The sequence below is a fragment of the Dermacentor albipictus genome, chromosome 10 (genome assembly GCF_038994185.2).
Source record: "Dermacentor albipictus isolate Rhodes 1998 colony chromosome 10, USDA_Dalb.pri_finalv2, whole genome shotgun sequence".
Taxonomy (NCBI): domain Eukaryota; kingdom Metazoa; phylum Arthropoda; class Arachnida; order Ixodida; family Ixodidae; genus Dermacentor; species Dermacentor albipictus.
In genome coordinates, this window is record NC_091830.1 from 38,367,675 (window position 1) to 38,384,973 (window position 17,299).

General features: G+C 43.2%; 1 protein-coding gene and 1 long non-coding RNA gene across 2 annotated transcripts in view; one reads left to right on the forward strand and one right to left on the reverse strand.

Annotated features, from left to right (window-relative positions):
- The window catches only part of LOC135911845 (uncharacterized), a 37,196-nt gene extending 24,061 nt beyond the window's left edge, over positions 1 to 13,135 (reverse strand). Inside the window, exons 1-3 of the mRNA XM_065444184.1 lie at positions 13,011 to 13,135; positions 9,377 to 9,489; positions 7,049 to 7,111 (exon numbers count right to left, since the gene is read on the reverse strand). Of these exons, the coding sequence (XP_065300256.1) occupies positions 7,049 to 7,111; positions 9,377 to 9,489; positions 13,011 to 13,107 (273 nt within the window). The 5' untranslated portion in view covers positions 13,108 to 13,135. The remainder of the gene's footprint in view (positions 1 to 7,048; positions 7,112 to 9,376; positions 9,490 to 13,010) is intronic.
- LOC135911846 (uncharacterized) overlaps positions 1 to 17,299 on the forward strand; it is a 128,641-nt gene that overhangs the window by 44,065 nt on the left and 67,277 nt on the right. The window lies entirely within an intron of this gene.

The window sequence follows — 17,299 nt, forward strand, 5'->3', positions numbered from 1 at the left end:
AGGATATCTGCCCAGTGGTCGATTTAGTCACCACTGGACAGCTTGAAGCTCTTGCGTTCTGCGATCGCAGGGCAGAAGTAAACATGCGCGCAATAGAGATTAGTAAGAGGCGATTGGAAGATTGGTGGAAGGAAAGTAGGGAAACGACAAAAAAACGGAGTCGTACAAAAACAAAGTTCACAATAGGGGGTCAGATGATTTGGTTATGAGAATTCATCGTGCGTTTTCTTTCTTTTTCTTCTTTTTTACACTAGGTAGGACATTAGGCAGCATAATAGCACGAGCTTGGGTGCGGAACCCACCAACCTGTTCCAAATGGGACGTTCATAACATGCATCTATCCATTGATGAAATGCTAGGAGAAATATATGTATAGCATACCTGTTTAGCTCAAGCAGGCTAGGTGACTATTAATGCTAAAGCATTACATGGCCATTACGCAAACATCTGGTGTTACCTTCGGCGGCATTACTGAAAGATGGTACCAAAAAATGGCCGATGACGGGAAGAGTAAAAACACTACAAAACTACCCGGATTGACGTCAAATTCATAAGGCGGGTGTGCATAAACAAAGTGAATTCATGGAATTAAAAGAAAATTTGGTACATTTCGGTCTTGGTGGGAATCGAGCCTGGGCCTCCGATATGTGTGACGAGGACGCGTTCCCGACGCCACAGTGGCTCCACCGTTATCCTTGACTAAATTTACGCCTACGGCGGGCGTCCTTTCCCACGTCACGTCACTGCTTCCGTCACTGCCTTCTACGTGTCACTTGATCTTCGGATTTCATCGGTGCTTTGTCTACTGTGTCTACTGCTATGCACTCTCCACCCCAAATCATGAGTGTATAAAATGAGGTGTGGCAATTGCGAGTGCCTTTCTACACGTCCCATCGTTCCCTCCCGCGCGTCACTTGATCATCAGATTTCATCAGTGCTGTGTCTTCTGGGATGCTTTCCAAAGCCTGTACATCAGCGAATGCTCTCAAATGTGGTCGCCCATGGATGCACGCCTCCGAAAACGAAGCAAGCGAACACACACAAAAAGCTTAATTGTTCTGCAGTAAAACGGTAGGAATGTTTCCGTTCTGTGCATAACGTATACTCAAGCACAAACACCGACTCAGCAAAAGAAATTTATTACATGTCGACGACATCTATCAAAAACTTTTGACACAAACGATTATAACGTTTTCACATTCGGACACGTAAGCTGTCTTAAGTGTCTATGCTGAATTTTTTCCCGCCACGCTTCAAAGGGGACGGCAATAAATCACCATCATCATCACATCAAGCATACGTAAGGGTCCAACATGGTGATAGACGATTTAAATGCTAAAGTCGAGGTTGACATCGGATGTGAAAAGAAAAGCTCAATCACCACACATATCGAAAACATGGGTAAATCAAACAGGCCAGGTGACTATTGGTCACCACCCTGTTTCGAAAGGAAAGCCAGTGCACGTCATCAACATCACTATAACCCTCAGCACCGCATGATCCGTGGCTGGCGTGCGAAAGTGGTCAAAGGCAAAGTCTGCATGTGTGCAAGCCCACTAAAACTTGATAGAATGGACCGAAAAAGTGTTTGCCTAGATAATGCAATGTCGTGTGGAAAGCGTTATGAGTATATTTGCAATGCATTATGTATCATTTAACTAAGCGATATACTTGTAAAGTTACTTTTAGTGCAGTCTTAGTATACAATGTACTGCCATGGCTTATATCAGGGTTTAAACAAAAGGCACGGGTGATAATCAAAGCATGGCAACAACATTTTCTTCTTTTAAGAAGGGGTCATGCAAACATGACGGGAAGGTATTGTGCGCGAGAAGACACATTTCTAATCTCTCAATGTCAATTACCCCAGGAAATCAAATTTAACGATTTTATTTACGCAGTAGCGCAGAGGCACAGGAACGGCGAAAGAAAGAGACGAAATACAGCGCTAACAACTCAGGGTTTAATGCACAAAAGGAGATATCACCTCACCAAAGGAAGAGAGAAAAAAGGCAGAAAGAAATCAACCCAGCAAGGTCTACTGACACAGACGTCTAATGCGACAAAAGCAACTTTTTCACGGTAAAGATACTGACTTGAAACTAACAAAAGTCTATTCCTAATCTCTCCAGCTGCTGCTATTTCTCTGGTGAGCCGGTCAGGGCTTCTGGCCAGCTCACCAGAAAAATAGAAGCTCCAGAGATTAGGAATAGAGATTCCCGTGCTGTCGGAGCTACCTGTCCTTACTGTAGACAGAAAAGTTTGTTTTTGTTGCATGAGCCGCCTGAGTCAATTGGTCTTGGTGGGTTCATTTGTCTGTGTCTTCCTTCTCCCTGGTTTTTGCTCGCTGATATATATATATATATATATATATATATATATATATATATATCGAGCAATTAAGACTCAGGTGTTAGCACTGTGTTCCGTCTGTTTATTTCGTCATCCACGTGCTTATGGCCTACTGTTTAAACAATGCCATATCAACTAGCACACCAGTCTGTCCTTCTTACCGATTTTGTTTGAGGTTCTTCAACTCACACCTGACAGTGTCGTCCTTAATGATCGAATGGCAACACAGAACCAGAACCACTGCCGCCATGAACTGGACTCCTCTGAGCTACACTGTCGCGTTTGATGAAGTTCATATTAGCATTCGTTCCTCGCTTGGTTGAAAATGCCGTTTGAGATCCTAAGCAATGTGTCTATCCCGGCCCAGGAAGCAAAATTTATAATAATTGTGTTACCAGTGTTATGCTCCTTATCGCTGTTTCATATATTCTGACGTGGTATATCCATCATTAACCGATTGCAACTAGCACCCGAAAATTTCCTAATTTATTCGCACCACTTAGTCTTCTGCCATCTTCTACTGGGATTCCCTTCTCTTGGTACCCATTCTGTCATCTAATGGCCTAACGGTTTTCTAATCTGCACATTACATGACCTGCCCAGCGCAATCTTTTTCTCCTAATGTCAATTACAATATCATCTATACCGGTTTTCTCTATGATCCAAGTCGCTCTCTTCTGTCTCTTAAAATTATGCCTAGCATTCTTCGTTTCATCATTCTTTGCGCGGTCCTTAACATGTTTTCAAGCTTCTTTGTCAGTCTCGAAGTGTCTGTCCAATATGTCAGCACCGGTAAAATGCACTGATTGTATACCTTCCTTTTCAATGATAACGGTAAACTTCCAGTCAGGAGCTCACGATGTATAGTGTATGCAATCCAACCTATTTTTATTCTTCGGTGAATTTTCTTCTCATGGTCAGGGTTCCCTGTGATTGACCTAGGTAAATGTACTCCTTCCCAGAATCTACAGGCTAAACTTGCGATACTGAACTCTTGTTCCTTTGCCCGGTTATTCATTATTAGGTTTGTCTTCTATATATTAAGCTTCAACCCCACTCTTACACTCTCCCTGTTAAGGTCCTCAATCATCTGTTGCAACTCGTCTGCAGTGTTGCTGAATAGAGCATTGGCATCGGTAAACCTAAGCTTGCTGAGGCATTCGCTGTCGATTCTTACTCCTATATCTTCCCGGTTTAATAGCTGGAATACTTCTTCCAAGCACGTAGTGAATAGCATTGGAGAGATTGTGTCTCTTTGTCGGACCCCTTCATAGGTATGTTACAACTTTTCTTGTGCAGAAAAGTGTGGCTGTGGAATCTCTGTAGATTATTTCCAGGGCATTTACGTAAGCGGTCTGTACTCTTTGATTACGCAATGCCTCTATGACTGCTGGTATCTCTACTTAATCAAATCCATTTTTGAAATCTATGAAAGCTATATAGAAAGGCTTATTGCACTCTGCGGATTTTTCGATAGCCGGAATAATGACATGAATGACCTCCATTGTAGAGTATCCCTTCCTGAAACCAGCCTGTCCCCTTGGTTGAATAAAGTCCAGCGTTGCCCTTATTCCATCGGAGAATATTTTGGCATCTATTTTATATATTACTTGGAGAAAGCTAATGGGCCTATAAATTTTCAGTTCTTTAACATCTGCCTTTTGTGGATTGTTATAATGTTTGCATTCTCCCAGTTTTTTGGGACCCTTGCAGTCTATAGACACATCGTATATAGAGCCGCCAGTTTTTAGCAGTATGTTTTCTCTATCTTTGATTAAATCGAATGCTATTCCATCTTATACTGCCGCTTCTTCCCGTTTCATGTCTTGCAAGGCCCTTCTGGTCCCATCTCTAGTAATAGGCGTTTCTGTATCCTGTTCATTGTTATTTCGAACGGAGTACTCCTGAGTCCTCTGGGTACTGTACAGGTCAGTATAGAATTCCTTCACTGCTTTTATTATACCTTCGAGAGTGCTCATAATATCACCCTGCTTATCGCTTAGTGCATGCATCTTCGTTAGTCCTATGCCAAGTTTCCATCTCACTGATTTCAGGCTGCGTCCATTTTTACGGCTTCTTCAGCCTTTCTCACGTCATAATTTCGAATATCACCTATTTTCGCATTTTTGATTAGTTTTGACAGTTCCGCGAATTGTATCGCTTGAGTTGGGCACTTTCATTTTTTGTTGTTCCTTTATTAGGTCCTTTGTTACTTGGGAGAGCTTGCCTATTGGTTGCCTTGGTGCCTTGCTTCTCACTTCTATTGCTGCCTCTGAAGAGAGCCTCGTTAACGATTCATTCATTACCTCTATGCCATCATCATACTCTCTGTTCTAAGGCTGCATATTTGTTTGCAAATACCAGTTTGAATTTGGCTGTTTTTACCCTTACTGCCTCTAAGTTGACCTGTTTCTTCTTGACCAATTTTACTCTTCATCTGTTGAAATTGAAGTGAATCCTAGCCCTCCCTAACTTATGATCACTGGACTTTACCCTATCTATCACTTGTACAGCTTGCACTATGCTGGGATCGGCAGAATGCATGAAATCAATTTTACTTCTTGTTTCACAATTAGGACATTTTCAGGTCCACTTTCTGTTGCTACGTTTCCTGAAGATGGTTTTCGTTATTCACAGATTATTCCTTTCTGCGAGTTCTACCAGCATCTCTCCTCTAGCGTTTCTAGAATCAATGCCATAGTTGCTAATTGATTGTTCACCCGCCTGCTTTTTTCCCACTTTTGCATTGAAGTCACCCACTGCTACTGCATACCGAGTTTGCACTTTTCTCATCGCTAATTCAACATCTTCACAAAACTGATCTACTTTCTCATCGTCGCGAGCGTAGGCTTGTACTACATTTATTCTATACATCTTGTTAAGTTTGCGTACGAATGCTGCTACCCTCTCATTAGTGCTGTAGAATTCGTCAGTGCTGCCCGCTATGTCCTTATGGATTAGGAATCCTAACCCGTATTGCTCCTTATCAAGGAGACCTCTGTAGCAGAGGACATGGCCATTATTTAGCGATGCGTAAGCTTCACCAGTTCTTCTAATCTCACTAAGGCCGATAATATTCCAAACAACGTGTCCTACTAAGCAACAAGAGTCCTGCTAAGCTAGTCTCACTCGATAGAGTTCGGCTGTTGAAGGTTGACAGGGTCGCTTTCCGTTGACGGCCTGTCCGGACCCAGAGAATCCTAGCACCCTCTGCCGCGTTACACGTCTGACCACCGCCTTGGTCTGGTGCTCCACAGCTGATTGGGACTGAGCGCCTTATGCTAACTGTAGATATCACCAGGAAGGTTGTGGCCGAATACTGCACCAGGGAGGCCAATTCCTGTTCTGATGAAGGAGTGTCTTTGTTCAAGCTTGGTGGGCCTTCTTAATTTGGTTTTACCTGGATTAGTATAGCCCTACTCGCTCTCAGCATCTTTCGGCGGTGGCAGCCGTCACTCCAAGCCTGCAGATGTAGTGCGCTGCTATATCCAATGGCTATCCATACATAAAAAAGTTTGTTTCTCCGAGGAACGAACATTAGATTGCAGCACAGGACCCAAAATAAAATTTCTTACCCACTCTAGATCACCCAATGTTTTGCAGCATATTTTAATTGACATATCCTACTTTTGTTCAGTGAATCGTATCTAGTCTGAAAATTTTTTGGGGTTTAGAAAGCGAGTCATAAAGATAAATGCACTTTAAAAATTGCCTTAGAAACAAATTATGTGGTTTTACGTGCCAAAATCACGATATGATTAGGTGGTACACCATAGTGGGAGACTCCGGAATAATTCTGACTACGTGGAGTTCGTTGAGGTGCACCCAATGCAAGGTGTATAGACGTTCTTGGATTTGGGTTCATTAGAATGAATTCACCGTAATCGAGATTTGATCCCGACCCCTCGTGTTTGCAGCGCAAAACCATAAAAGCCACTGGGCCACAATGGGGGCAAAAATTGTTTTTATTTTATTCGCTCGTACAGATTGACTATCAGGTATCTTCTCCACATTATAGATGAAGTTAGGGTTACATTACGGCGGCCTGAACAACGACACCTGAAGTCTTATTTACACTTCATTTCTGCGTAGCTACGTTTCGGTGTATATACGCTTCATGAACATGCTCTAATAAATCATCAGATATCTGCTCTACATGTTAAATCACGTTCGCCTTAGCTCATTGTGGCCGAAGCAATGACATGTATTACCTCCTAAACTTCAATTCTCAAAATAAACACACAACGCTAAAAATAACTGGACATTGCCTTCGGAACAAATAACTGCCCATTTACTGCTGCAGTGCCTAATTCATCTCTCGTCTCTAATCTAATCTAAGCTCATCTCTTTTAATAACTCACCAACATGTCTTTTTCAGTAAGACAGTTAGTGTCATGAATTGGCAATTTCTTAGTGAATTAAATGCAGACATCCCTGTGGTGTAATTTCTACTTGAACACTGTAGATACTAAAACAATTGAGTAGATAATTTATAATGTGCCTTAGGTTACTATTTCCTGGTGTGACTATCAGGCACAGGTTTCGACGTGTACTGTTGCCGATAGCTTCGCGCATATTTGATGTATTGCCATGTGGCCTGGCGCTATTCTATTTCTTTACAGTTCATTCGAAGGCAAAGATACAGCTGTATGTGTATATTACTATTTGGTAATTAAGAAGAGATTTGAGCACTTACCATACTGACGTTTTGAACGACTAGAGATATCATTACCGAGTTATTGTGGAAGTGCTGTTGTGCCTGTCAAAATCAAATGGCGATAACGGATCACGTTAGTTATTGCACAGGTTGTAGTTTGGATGATACATTGTTCCGCAGTCAGAAAAACACTAACAATTCTTGCCAAAAATCGCACATTACATGGCGTTGATATTATTAAATACTACAACACATAGTATAAACAACTGAACCGGGGATCCCCAAAAAACTAATGTCGAGGCGTTACATCCTGATGCTGCAGCTAGTGCACCTCAGTGTTTGATTTTGACGCGTATTGAGACACTGCCACATCTAAATGGCTCCATCATGGAAAAGTAGCAGATTTCATAGGCAACAATCGTTCACTGAAAACTTGGAAACGCCATTTAAATGTCTATTTTTCATTACTTACATATGCGCCGAGAAGAGTGTGTTTTGAGACAAGTTAATTTATCCAAGGAGGCAATGCATGCTGCAGGAAAAGATCCTGGTTACAATTTAGGCCGATCACATTCGAACAGTGCGGGATGTTTTTTTAACGCATACACATGCTTTATACAAAGGCTATGAGAGTGGTGCAGGGGCTGTTTAGGCAGAGGGGATCCTATTCGAGGTGGACATATATCGTCGCTAATAAAACAAACTTCAGTGGAATAATATACCATTGCTTAGCTTTTATTGTCCTGTTCTGAGCGGTTGCGTATATGGCAAATTTTATACCGCAAGCTTGCAGGCACTTACACTTTAATACATGCCACTTCTTCACATATTGAAAGTCGCACCTCATTCCAGATATACATTATGTTCACATGTGGGCGCCGCTCAATCTAGACAAGCGGAAACTGGGCGTCCTCAGCTCCTGCGTTGGACGGAAACGCTGCGCGGTGAAGTTGCGCTACGAAGTTTGAATGACGGCATGATGGCAATGATGGCAAACAGGCATACGGTATGTTGCGATTGTTGCCGGCCCGACAAAACGTGCGATATCAGCGACTAGCCGCTACCTTCACTTCCCAACATTTTCGCGCTTTTTGTTACAGGGTATTTTTCTCTGTTCTGGTAGAGGGACCGCACATTGTACTCTCCGGCGTGCTCGCTGTTGAAATTGCCCGAATGGAACGTGTAAATTTGATTGCGACTATTTCAAATGTAGTGTTATATTAAAGAATGAAAATAAAATGAGGGTGCAGGAATGCAATCGCTTTGAAGTTTGTCATATAAAGGACTGCCCTAGATGGCATAATAAAAAGTTGGTGAGAGTGGTTGTTTTTCGGTCAACTGAAGCTCATGGTATTAGCGCGAAAGTAAGTCTTCCTTGTGTAGATACTCGAATGCAAAAGCGCCTCCTTACCTATGCTCAAAGCATTCTTGCGGAAAGATAAGTATGGCTATGGAACAAAGGCCCTGATTACACCAGAAGCCCAGGAGTTCAGTGCAAACAAAATTGAAGCCACCGACAATGCGCGTGATGTGAGAGAGCCATGACAAAAGCAGCCCTATGTGAATGTCAGCGGCTGGGCAAGGTACCCGTCTAGCTCTAAATGCGCCCGCGCACGCTTGCACGCAGTTTAATATAGAGGGTTTCAACAAAAATTGTATCCCACTGTAGGCAAATGTATAGATTGTTGTAGGGAAAGTGGTGTTTTTGCACTAAATATCAACTTGTCGGTAAAATGGTGTTTTTCGTATAAATATCAACAAAAGCAGTGCTGCCGTGTGTGGTTCGTTTCTGATATTTGAGGTTTAAAGGCATCATCGATGTGTATAAATGTGGTGAATGAATTTGCACCTCCTTTCGCACGTAGCTTTATCTTAACATGATTTAAATTACACCAGATGCCGCCATTACATCGGCTTCGAGCCCACGTATTTATCTGCAATTGATTCAAATATATGTGTGCACGTTACATTAGGCCACATAGTAGCATTAGTTGTCAACAAGTGACCATTGTTTGGAGCATAGTGTCATTAAATGAGGTAAGCAGTGCCAGGTACTTTAGAAATATAATATTATGCGCATTTCTAAAAATAGCGACCGTGAGTGGAGGGGGTGGGAGGTGTTCTTCAAGGCTACGCGCTTGTGTGGTCGCTCTTTTAAAGATCTGCGAGAAGTTTCGATGTGTATCACTGCAGACTCATACTAATAAAAAATATTGCAAGTCGTAGAGAGGACTGAGCAGGACGCCTTGCCTTGCACTGCGACATATTTGCGCTAGCGCAGTACTCGCATCTTTTTAACATTCTGCAAACATGCGTGCCTCTTATGTGTTTTCTGCGGAAGGGAACACAGCATGGCAATTTTCTTACCTGATAGAAGATATGTTTGAAGTAATTGGTTACGTTTTGCTCAGGCACTTCCTTGTCATAGAATATGTACGCTTTTACTGTGACGTTTTCACCAATTTTTTTCTCGCCATCGCCTAAATATAATGAATACACAAAAATGCCGGTATTAATGCTGAGAGGTTAAATGCCGCAAATTCATTCAGCCAAGGTTCGTTGAACTCCGATCTACGCATTTCCATGGAACAAGGCAATTTATCATTTTGCAAGGTAATGTATTCATTTTGAAACAATTAGTGTAAAATCCACAGTAGCAGATCTAGTTTGTTGATTTTCAAATTTTGATAAGCCTGTCGAAACATACAGTTAAAGTAATGCGTATAATTTGAGTGGCAGGTTGCTGATACGAACGAAGGTGCTTTTGCAACAAGTCCAGTAATATGTAAAATATATTGCAGAATCAAGGCATATCAGAGATATGCAGCCAACAGCGTTGGCAACTTTTTTTAGTGCCGACGTGCTGAGCCAGAAAAGCCATTATAATTGAAGTACAATTATATATAATGTCGCTACCCCTCACAAACTTACCTACCCCTGTGAATCCAGTGTATTGCTATGAAACCCAGAGCAACCAGCTCCCAGTGTTATTCAAACCATCATCCATGGATGGCGCTCTAGTTCGTCCCAGTGAATCACCAGTTATCTCAGTGTATGTCAGCCTATGCAAAAATACTGTAACCATTGCCCAATGCTACCAGTATAATCGAACGCACTAGAAGGCGTTGGAACGTACTCTTCTTCCTAATGCAGTCACGACTTGGTAATGTCGGCAACATGCTCTGCACCAAATTCTCATTATCCTGCAGGTCCCCTTTCCAAAAACCTTGTGTGCTCCCACTATTACCTCTGTCACACTGGAAGACTTAACGTCACTTGTATTCAATGACATTCGATACATCAAATGACATTACGTAGCGTGTGCTGCCACATGGCAAAAATTATTGTCACTTGTAGAGATGAAATTCGCCATGCATCGATGATTCCTAAATGAAGGCGTTTTATTTTAATAGAGAAACATTGTTCAGCCTGGTGTCATTCATCCACAAATAATATATGTTTTTCTGCTCGTACCGACTGAACTTCGCGTGTACAACATGGCTGACAACGCTCTTGACAACGTTGCTGGAAACAGGAAACCTTCGTGAACGAATACGCCCAATATCTTGTTCCAAAAGCAACTTTTGCCAGGCCACATCAGCGCAACTTGCATTACGATGGTCGATAATACTTACTGCTAATATGCGTTGTCTAATATTATTATATTTCATCACTCGCACTCTACGGCAACAATCTTATTTGGTGCAGAGATTCATTCCAATGAGTTAAGCGTTTTGGTTTAGTTTCTCTATATAGACATTATCTATTTTCATGTAGCGGCTTACTAATAACACTGAAAAAAATTATCACTATGAACAAATACCATTCGCTAATTTCGCGTGACACGGGTATACGTGGCCTGTATAAACATAGTCTTGCACTGATTCTAGAGGCTGACTGCTAGTGGTAAACCGTCGTTCTAGTGCTAAGATACTTAGAATTACCTGAGCTTTCTGCAGAATTATCCTAAAAGAATATCTGGGTCGTCGAGGCCATGGCGCTTAGGTAACGCGGACAAGCAAGAAAGACAAGGATGAGCATTAACTTTCAGCTGATTTTGATTTCAAGAAGTGACCTATCTATCTTACCAAAATGCCATCAAACGGATACAGAGGTTACCAGTCACCTCGTTGCATCCCTTCCATGTCGAGACAGGCCACTTACGTTCAGCTCAGAGCTACAGACCGGCCACTGGTGCCGCTCGCACCTACTTTTGCTGTCAAATTCGCCTACATAGTACAGATTATTCCTTGAGCAATGGTTCATTACCACAATCATCAGAGTGCACTCAGAATGCTTATATGGCGTCGCTCTTTGTATCTTTACTGATGACTTATTTGCCTTTCCGCTGTTGTTTTGCGGTTATTGTCTGCGTTATGCAAGGCAATTATAGCTCATTCCTATGACTTCTAGCGAGTGACTCCGTTTTATAGCGCATGCTGCCCGTTAAGTGCCACACGAGACACCATTCCAGGCACACAGACACATTTATGAGTATACATAACATGTTTCCGCGGTGCGTACGTAATCTACTGTATACGCTGTCGTCTGTTGTACTCCATTGTACGGTGCACGTTCTTCAGCGTACCCATTATTACATGCTTTCACTTTTTCACTAAGCTCTTGCGAATCCGCAACGAACTACTCACGTTTCAGCAGCATGGCGTCGTCGTGCGGCACTGTGAGAAGACGTTGATCAGATTCATTGTACAGCTGAGGAAAATGCTCACGATAATAGGGAAATGCTCTGCACGTTGCGTCCGATTCTCGGCCGCAATACCAGCCTTCGCCGCACAGGCGCCACAGTAGCTTTGTTCGGTGACATCCTGGTGGGTCGCTATTCTTTGGGTGGGCCTGTCCCGTATGAGTGTTATTTTTTTGTTGGTGGCACTTTACTCTACCACAACTGTAACACGGGCAATTGAAGCCCGCCGCAGAGGTAAGCCCCTTCGGAACAGTTCGTCCCATTTTCTGCCATCAATCGAGGCCAGTCGTTAAGGATCGCGCCGCGCAATCAGGTAGAACCTAACCTTCACTGTCCCTCGCTGTAGTGGTTTCGGAGTACCTCTCACATTCGCGAAACACTGCTGCGCCCCCCCCCCCCCCACCGTAGAATGCTTCTGCAATAATTTTCGCGCCACTTCATCGAATTGCAGTGCTCAGGCAATGCATTGAAACTTTCGCTGCATAAGAACCGAAATGTTTACGGCGTAGTTGACGGTGCACGAACTAGAGATTAGTCAATTCAGTCGTATACACGTGATTTCGTTGTCTACTGCTTATTGTCAATAAGTTGAACACTAAAAAATATTTCCAGGTTTCATTCGTTACTTCGGCTCTGAGCTTATCCTTGGCGACAGCGGCACGCTTTCAAAGCAAACATAGTTGTCTTCTCAGAAAGAAATTATATGCGATGCGCAAAGCCAAGCCGTAGTTCACTGCAGTGTCGTCCTCTGTAGGCATCCGCAATGCGTACAGAAACGCCACCACTATCACAACATGTGTAGCATGCGAAACTGCAAAAAAAAAAAATACCGACGACAAAACCAGCGCACTAGGCTACCAGGTATTTATGCTATCCCTAAGTGCGCATTATCCGCCTATGTCACCGGGGTACAGACTCATGTCCCTTTGCACAAGCTTCGTCCATTTTCCTATGGCCAGGCTGATGTGGGCTGACGCTTAGGACGCGACAGCGACCAACTGGGAATGACGGCTGCCGGAATAGGTGTAGTGAAAAGAGGAAAAGTCTAAAACTCTACAAGTGCGTAAACTGCGTTTAAGATTTTTTGTCAGTAGTCAATATTTGTCAGCCTGTAAATAGCAAAAATGCCACCTTTATATGCCAAGTTGCATTTCTCTTCATTTTCACAGTTACAAAGGTTATACGTTCATGCATGTGTAGCAGGAACGCTACACTTCTGCATATTTCACCCGCTTCAATGATGACTGTTGCTTCCGTGTTAGCCCTGGATAGCACTATGGAACAAGCGTAACTTACTCCATTTCAGGGGGGCTTGGGGGACTGCGGCTACTTTGGAACGTTCAGTGCATGCGTGTGCAATGAAGCAGAGAAAAATAAGACTCAGTCTAGACATCGTGATCAACTGGTAAGGATCTGCAGAACCACTAAGTGTACGGGCCAGTTCAGCTTCGTAAACACATATTTATACGGTAGGCATTGAAATGTCACAAAAACGATATTTCGTACTTACTCAAAGGTGGCATGAAGAAACATGTCTATCGGAAATACGGCAGAAAGGTCTTTCAAGACGAATCAAGGCAAGTGCTCTTATAAAGGGTGCTTGAATGCGGCGGACAATGCGACTATACTTTATTTTGTCGCCGGTGTCATGAGTGGAGGTGAAAACAAACTAGTGCCCTTTTACTGTGTGAAGAAGGATGACCAGCGAAGCTGGGTATGCGGGCCCCTTAATGGCGAACTGCACCTCCGCGGCGGGTCGCCCCGGCATTACACATCTTCGGGATCCGCCCACGGATGGGGAGTGCTTAACGCCTGCTTCACCTCCGCCGCGTGTCAGCCCGGCATTGCAATATCTTCGGGATCGGCCCACGTATGGGGGTGCTTAACCTCCACCGCGGGTCGGGCCGGTGTTGCACTATCTTCAGAATCGGCCCACATAAGGAGAGTTCTTAACGTCTGCTTCACCTCCGCCGTGGGTCTGCCCGGCATTGCACTATATTCGTGATCGGCCCACGTATGGAGAGTGCTTAACACCACCTTCACCTCCACCGCGGATCCGCTCGGTATTGCACTATCTCCAGGATTTTCCAACGTATGGCGAGTTTTTTGCTTGCCACAACGAGAGGCAAATCCGCTTGGATGGTAGAGGTATACAGCTTCAATGTAAAACATGAGCTTTCAAATAACGAATGCCATTTGCCGTTACATACACGCAATAAATAAGCATAACTATTGCTGATGGAGTATTTTGTCTAATACAGGAGTGTTACAATATCAAGCCAGGGAAATTATGGTGTAACTAGGAGACTATTGCCGAACTGCTACCGATGTCACTGCTACCCGTTCAACTGTGCTTATCTAGAAAATTGCAGGACTGCTCAAGCAATGCAGTGATATTTACTGACCAATGCACGTTGCCTTTAGGTGTCGAAATTAGGCCATATCCTGTGCAATATCTTACGAGAAGTACGTTTTTGAATACAGCAAACTGATACTATTAAGCAATGGGCTTTCCCTGACGGAACACATATTTCATACGTTCGTGTGACCAGGCTCGCTAATAAAGGCAATGTAATAACCTTTAAAATTATACATTTACGTCTCCCCCTTCTTAACACCTTATTGATAAAAAACTGAAAGGAAATAATCGCACGTGGTGGTCTTTAATCAACATTGATGTCATTGCAAGTATATGTGTCCAGTAAGCAAACCCGTCCTATGTCTTTTGAAACTAAAGCAAGCTACACTACACACTAAGAACAAATGATGTAATTATTTTGTATAATCGTACCGATTTATTTAACGATGAGATAGAGATAAATAATATCTAATATGATTGTTCACTAAAAAATCAGTCATACTACGATACCGGTAGGTCGAGAACGACATGCTATTGTAGCAAAAAAAAACGGAAAAGGAAGATTGTAAGAGACAATCATGAGAGAAGAAGAAGGGCAGTGCCACACTCACAGCTGTTTATTCGGAACGAAGCTTGCTAAGTCTATACCGTGCAGATTCTCGCCATCAGGGGGCAGCAACCAACAAGCGACGGGTCATCTCGCTTGCGTCAAGCGTGCGTCATTTCAGCACCATGTAACGAAACAGATGTTTAACTAACACATTCTTCACCACTTAGATGAATTCGATATGCCTATAGCAGTGCCCGAGCTGTTTTACCTCTACTCCTACCTAGGATTCTCACTTCAGAAAAACGTGGCTTATAGCAGCAGGATCTACAGTGCGCCGAGAGATGGGTGTTCATATCCCTCTTAAAATTGTCGGCGTGTTCCCTCATTCGGTCGTTCACACAACGGCTGGTTTGCCCGACGTAGGTTTTCCCGCAACATGGCGGTATCTGGTAAACCAACAGCAGTGGAACACTTTTCCACGTAGCGTTTTGCGTGCTTCACTTTTCACGTTCCCACAGGACATCGAGTGTTTCGGGGGCACAGGCGAGCCAGTTTGTTCGGGGCGGAGAACACAACACGTACCCCATACGTTTTTGCCACCTTCTTGAGGTTGTGATTCACCTTGAGGTAATAGGGTACCATTTGAGCTTTCCTTGGGGTATCCTGCTCACCCCCCTCACCCGCCTTGGCATTACTGCTACATCTGAGCCTCTGCAGCATGGTCTCTGCCACCGAGGGGATGAACGAACGAAGAAATCCGACATTTGAATGCCGCTGAACCTGTTGCTCGAAACTAGAGTGAAGCTGTGAACGCACGTCCTTCTAAGCGCGGACCCTACGCAGAGCGTCGCTGCGCCACTTTTAACAATCTTCAAGTGTCCAAAGTCATAGGGCAAGAGTTGGTTTGGCACTCACGCAGAAAAGCGCCATCAAACGTGTTCATTTGAAAACCTGATGTTTAAGTTGAAAAACTGCAGCTAATTATGAGTGGGAAGCTCATGCTTAAAAAATTGGCTATTATCATCGAATTCAAAAAGGTCCAAACATTGTTGATTTCGGTAAGGCAAATTAGGAATAATGTTAGTCCGTAATAAAGAAAGGGTCGTCTACGTATGTAGAAACCTTTAATGCATGTGTGCCCTTAAAGCAGTCGTCAAGATTTCTATCCACTTCAGAAGGAAGTAGGTCACATAATGGAGGAGCTACGCACGAAGCGATACAAAAGCCATCCTTTTCCAAGAACAGTTTGTAGTCAGAAAGGATAAAAGTTAAATGTAGACAGGTGTCCACTAAGGTTAAAAACTTATCAGCACTCAGACCAACAGCATTCTGAAAGGCTGGTTCACCTCTGTCATCAATATGTGTCGTTGGAGCGGCGCAGAGTTCACAGTACGGTGCAAAATAAATCAGGTCTTCTATACCAATAGAAAATGTGAAGCTAATATTCTTGTTGCCACGAAAAAAGGTGATAACGTCCGAGTTTGAATTATAGTTTCTTGAAGCACTTTAGCGGAAACTGGCTGACCTGAAGTTGCCTTATGTTACGCACGCTGACAATAGCCGCGAAAAAAACCGTTTTGTGTGTTTTAGGACTGAAGAAAACTGTGACGGAATCTTTCTTCCTTTTTTCTGTGCATATTGCGCATGTGTTTAGCTCGTTCTCCTGACGAAACCGCAAAAAACCTTGTCGCCCGCGTTACACCCGTGTTTTTTGGGGTGCAAAATTGTTCTTCATGGCCTGACGCGCTTTTTCTTGATAGGCCTCTTTCGTCAGGACAACGAAACCACCTGGCTTGTCGGCTTGCAAAAGGCATAAATCTTTTTCTTTAAAATATCTGACAATAGGACAATAGGGTGACAACCGACTTTTTTTTTTCAGGGCTATTGTGAGTGAGCGTGACACATGACAACTTCAGGTCAGCAAGTTCCTGCTAAAGTTCCTCAAGAACCTATAATTGAAAGGTCATTTCCTTGTTCCAAACTCAGGTGTTATCACCTTTTTTTCATGAGAAAAAAATTGGGCTTCGCGTTTTCTATTGACATAGAATACCTGTTTTATTCTACACCGAACCGTGAACTCTGTGCAGCTCCAACGACACATTTTGATGACAGAGGTCAATCAGAGTTTCAAAATGCTGTTGGTCTGAGTGCTGATAATTTTTCAAACTTACTGGACGCTTGTCTGAGTTTACCTTCTATCTTTTCGGACTACGAACTGTTCTTGGAAAAGCATAGCTTTTGTATGAGTTCGTGCGTAGCTCCTTTATTATGTGACCTATGTCTTTCGGAAGTGTATAGAAATCGTGACGACTGCCTTAAGGGAACACACGTGCTAAAGGTTTTTAGATACGTAGACGACCTTTTTATTATGACGGACCAGCATTAGTCTTAACTTGATGAAATTACCCATGTTTGGATCATTTTGAATTCTGTGGTGATGGCCAATTTTTACGCATAACCTTGCGACTCATAAAGAGCTGCAGTTTTTAAACACCAGGCTGTAAAATGAACAAGTTTGGCGGCGCTTTTGCCCGCGAGCGCAAAAACTCTTGGCGTGTGACTCTGCACACTTCATTAATGTTAAAAGATGTATAGCGACGCTCTGTCTAAGGTCCGCGCTTAGAAGGACGTGCGCTCACATCTCCAGTCTAGGTTCTAGCATCACGTTCAGCGGCT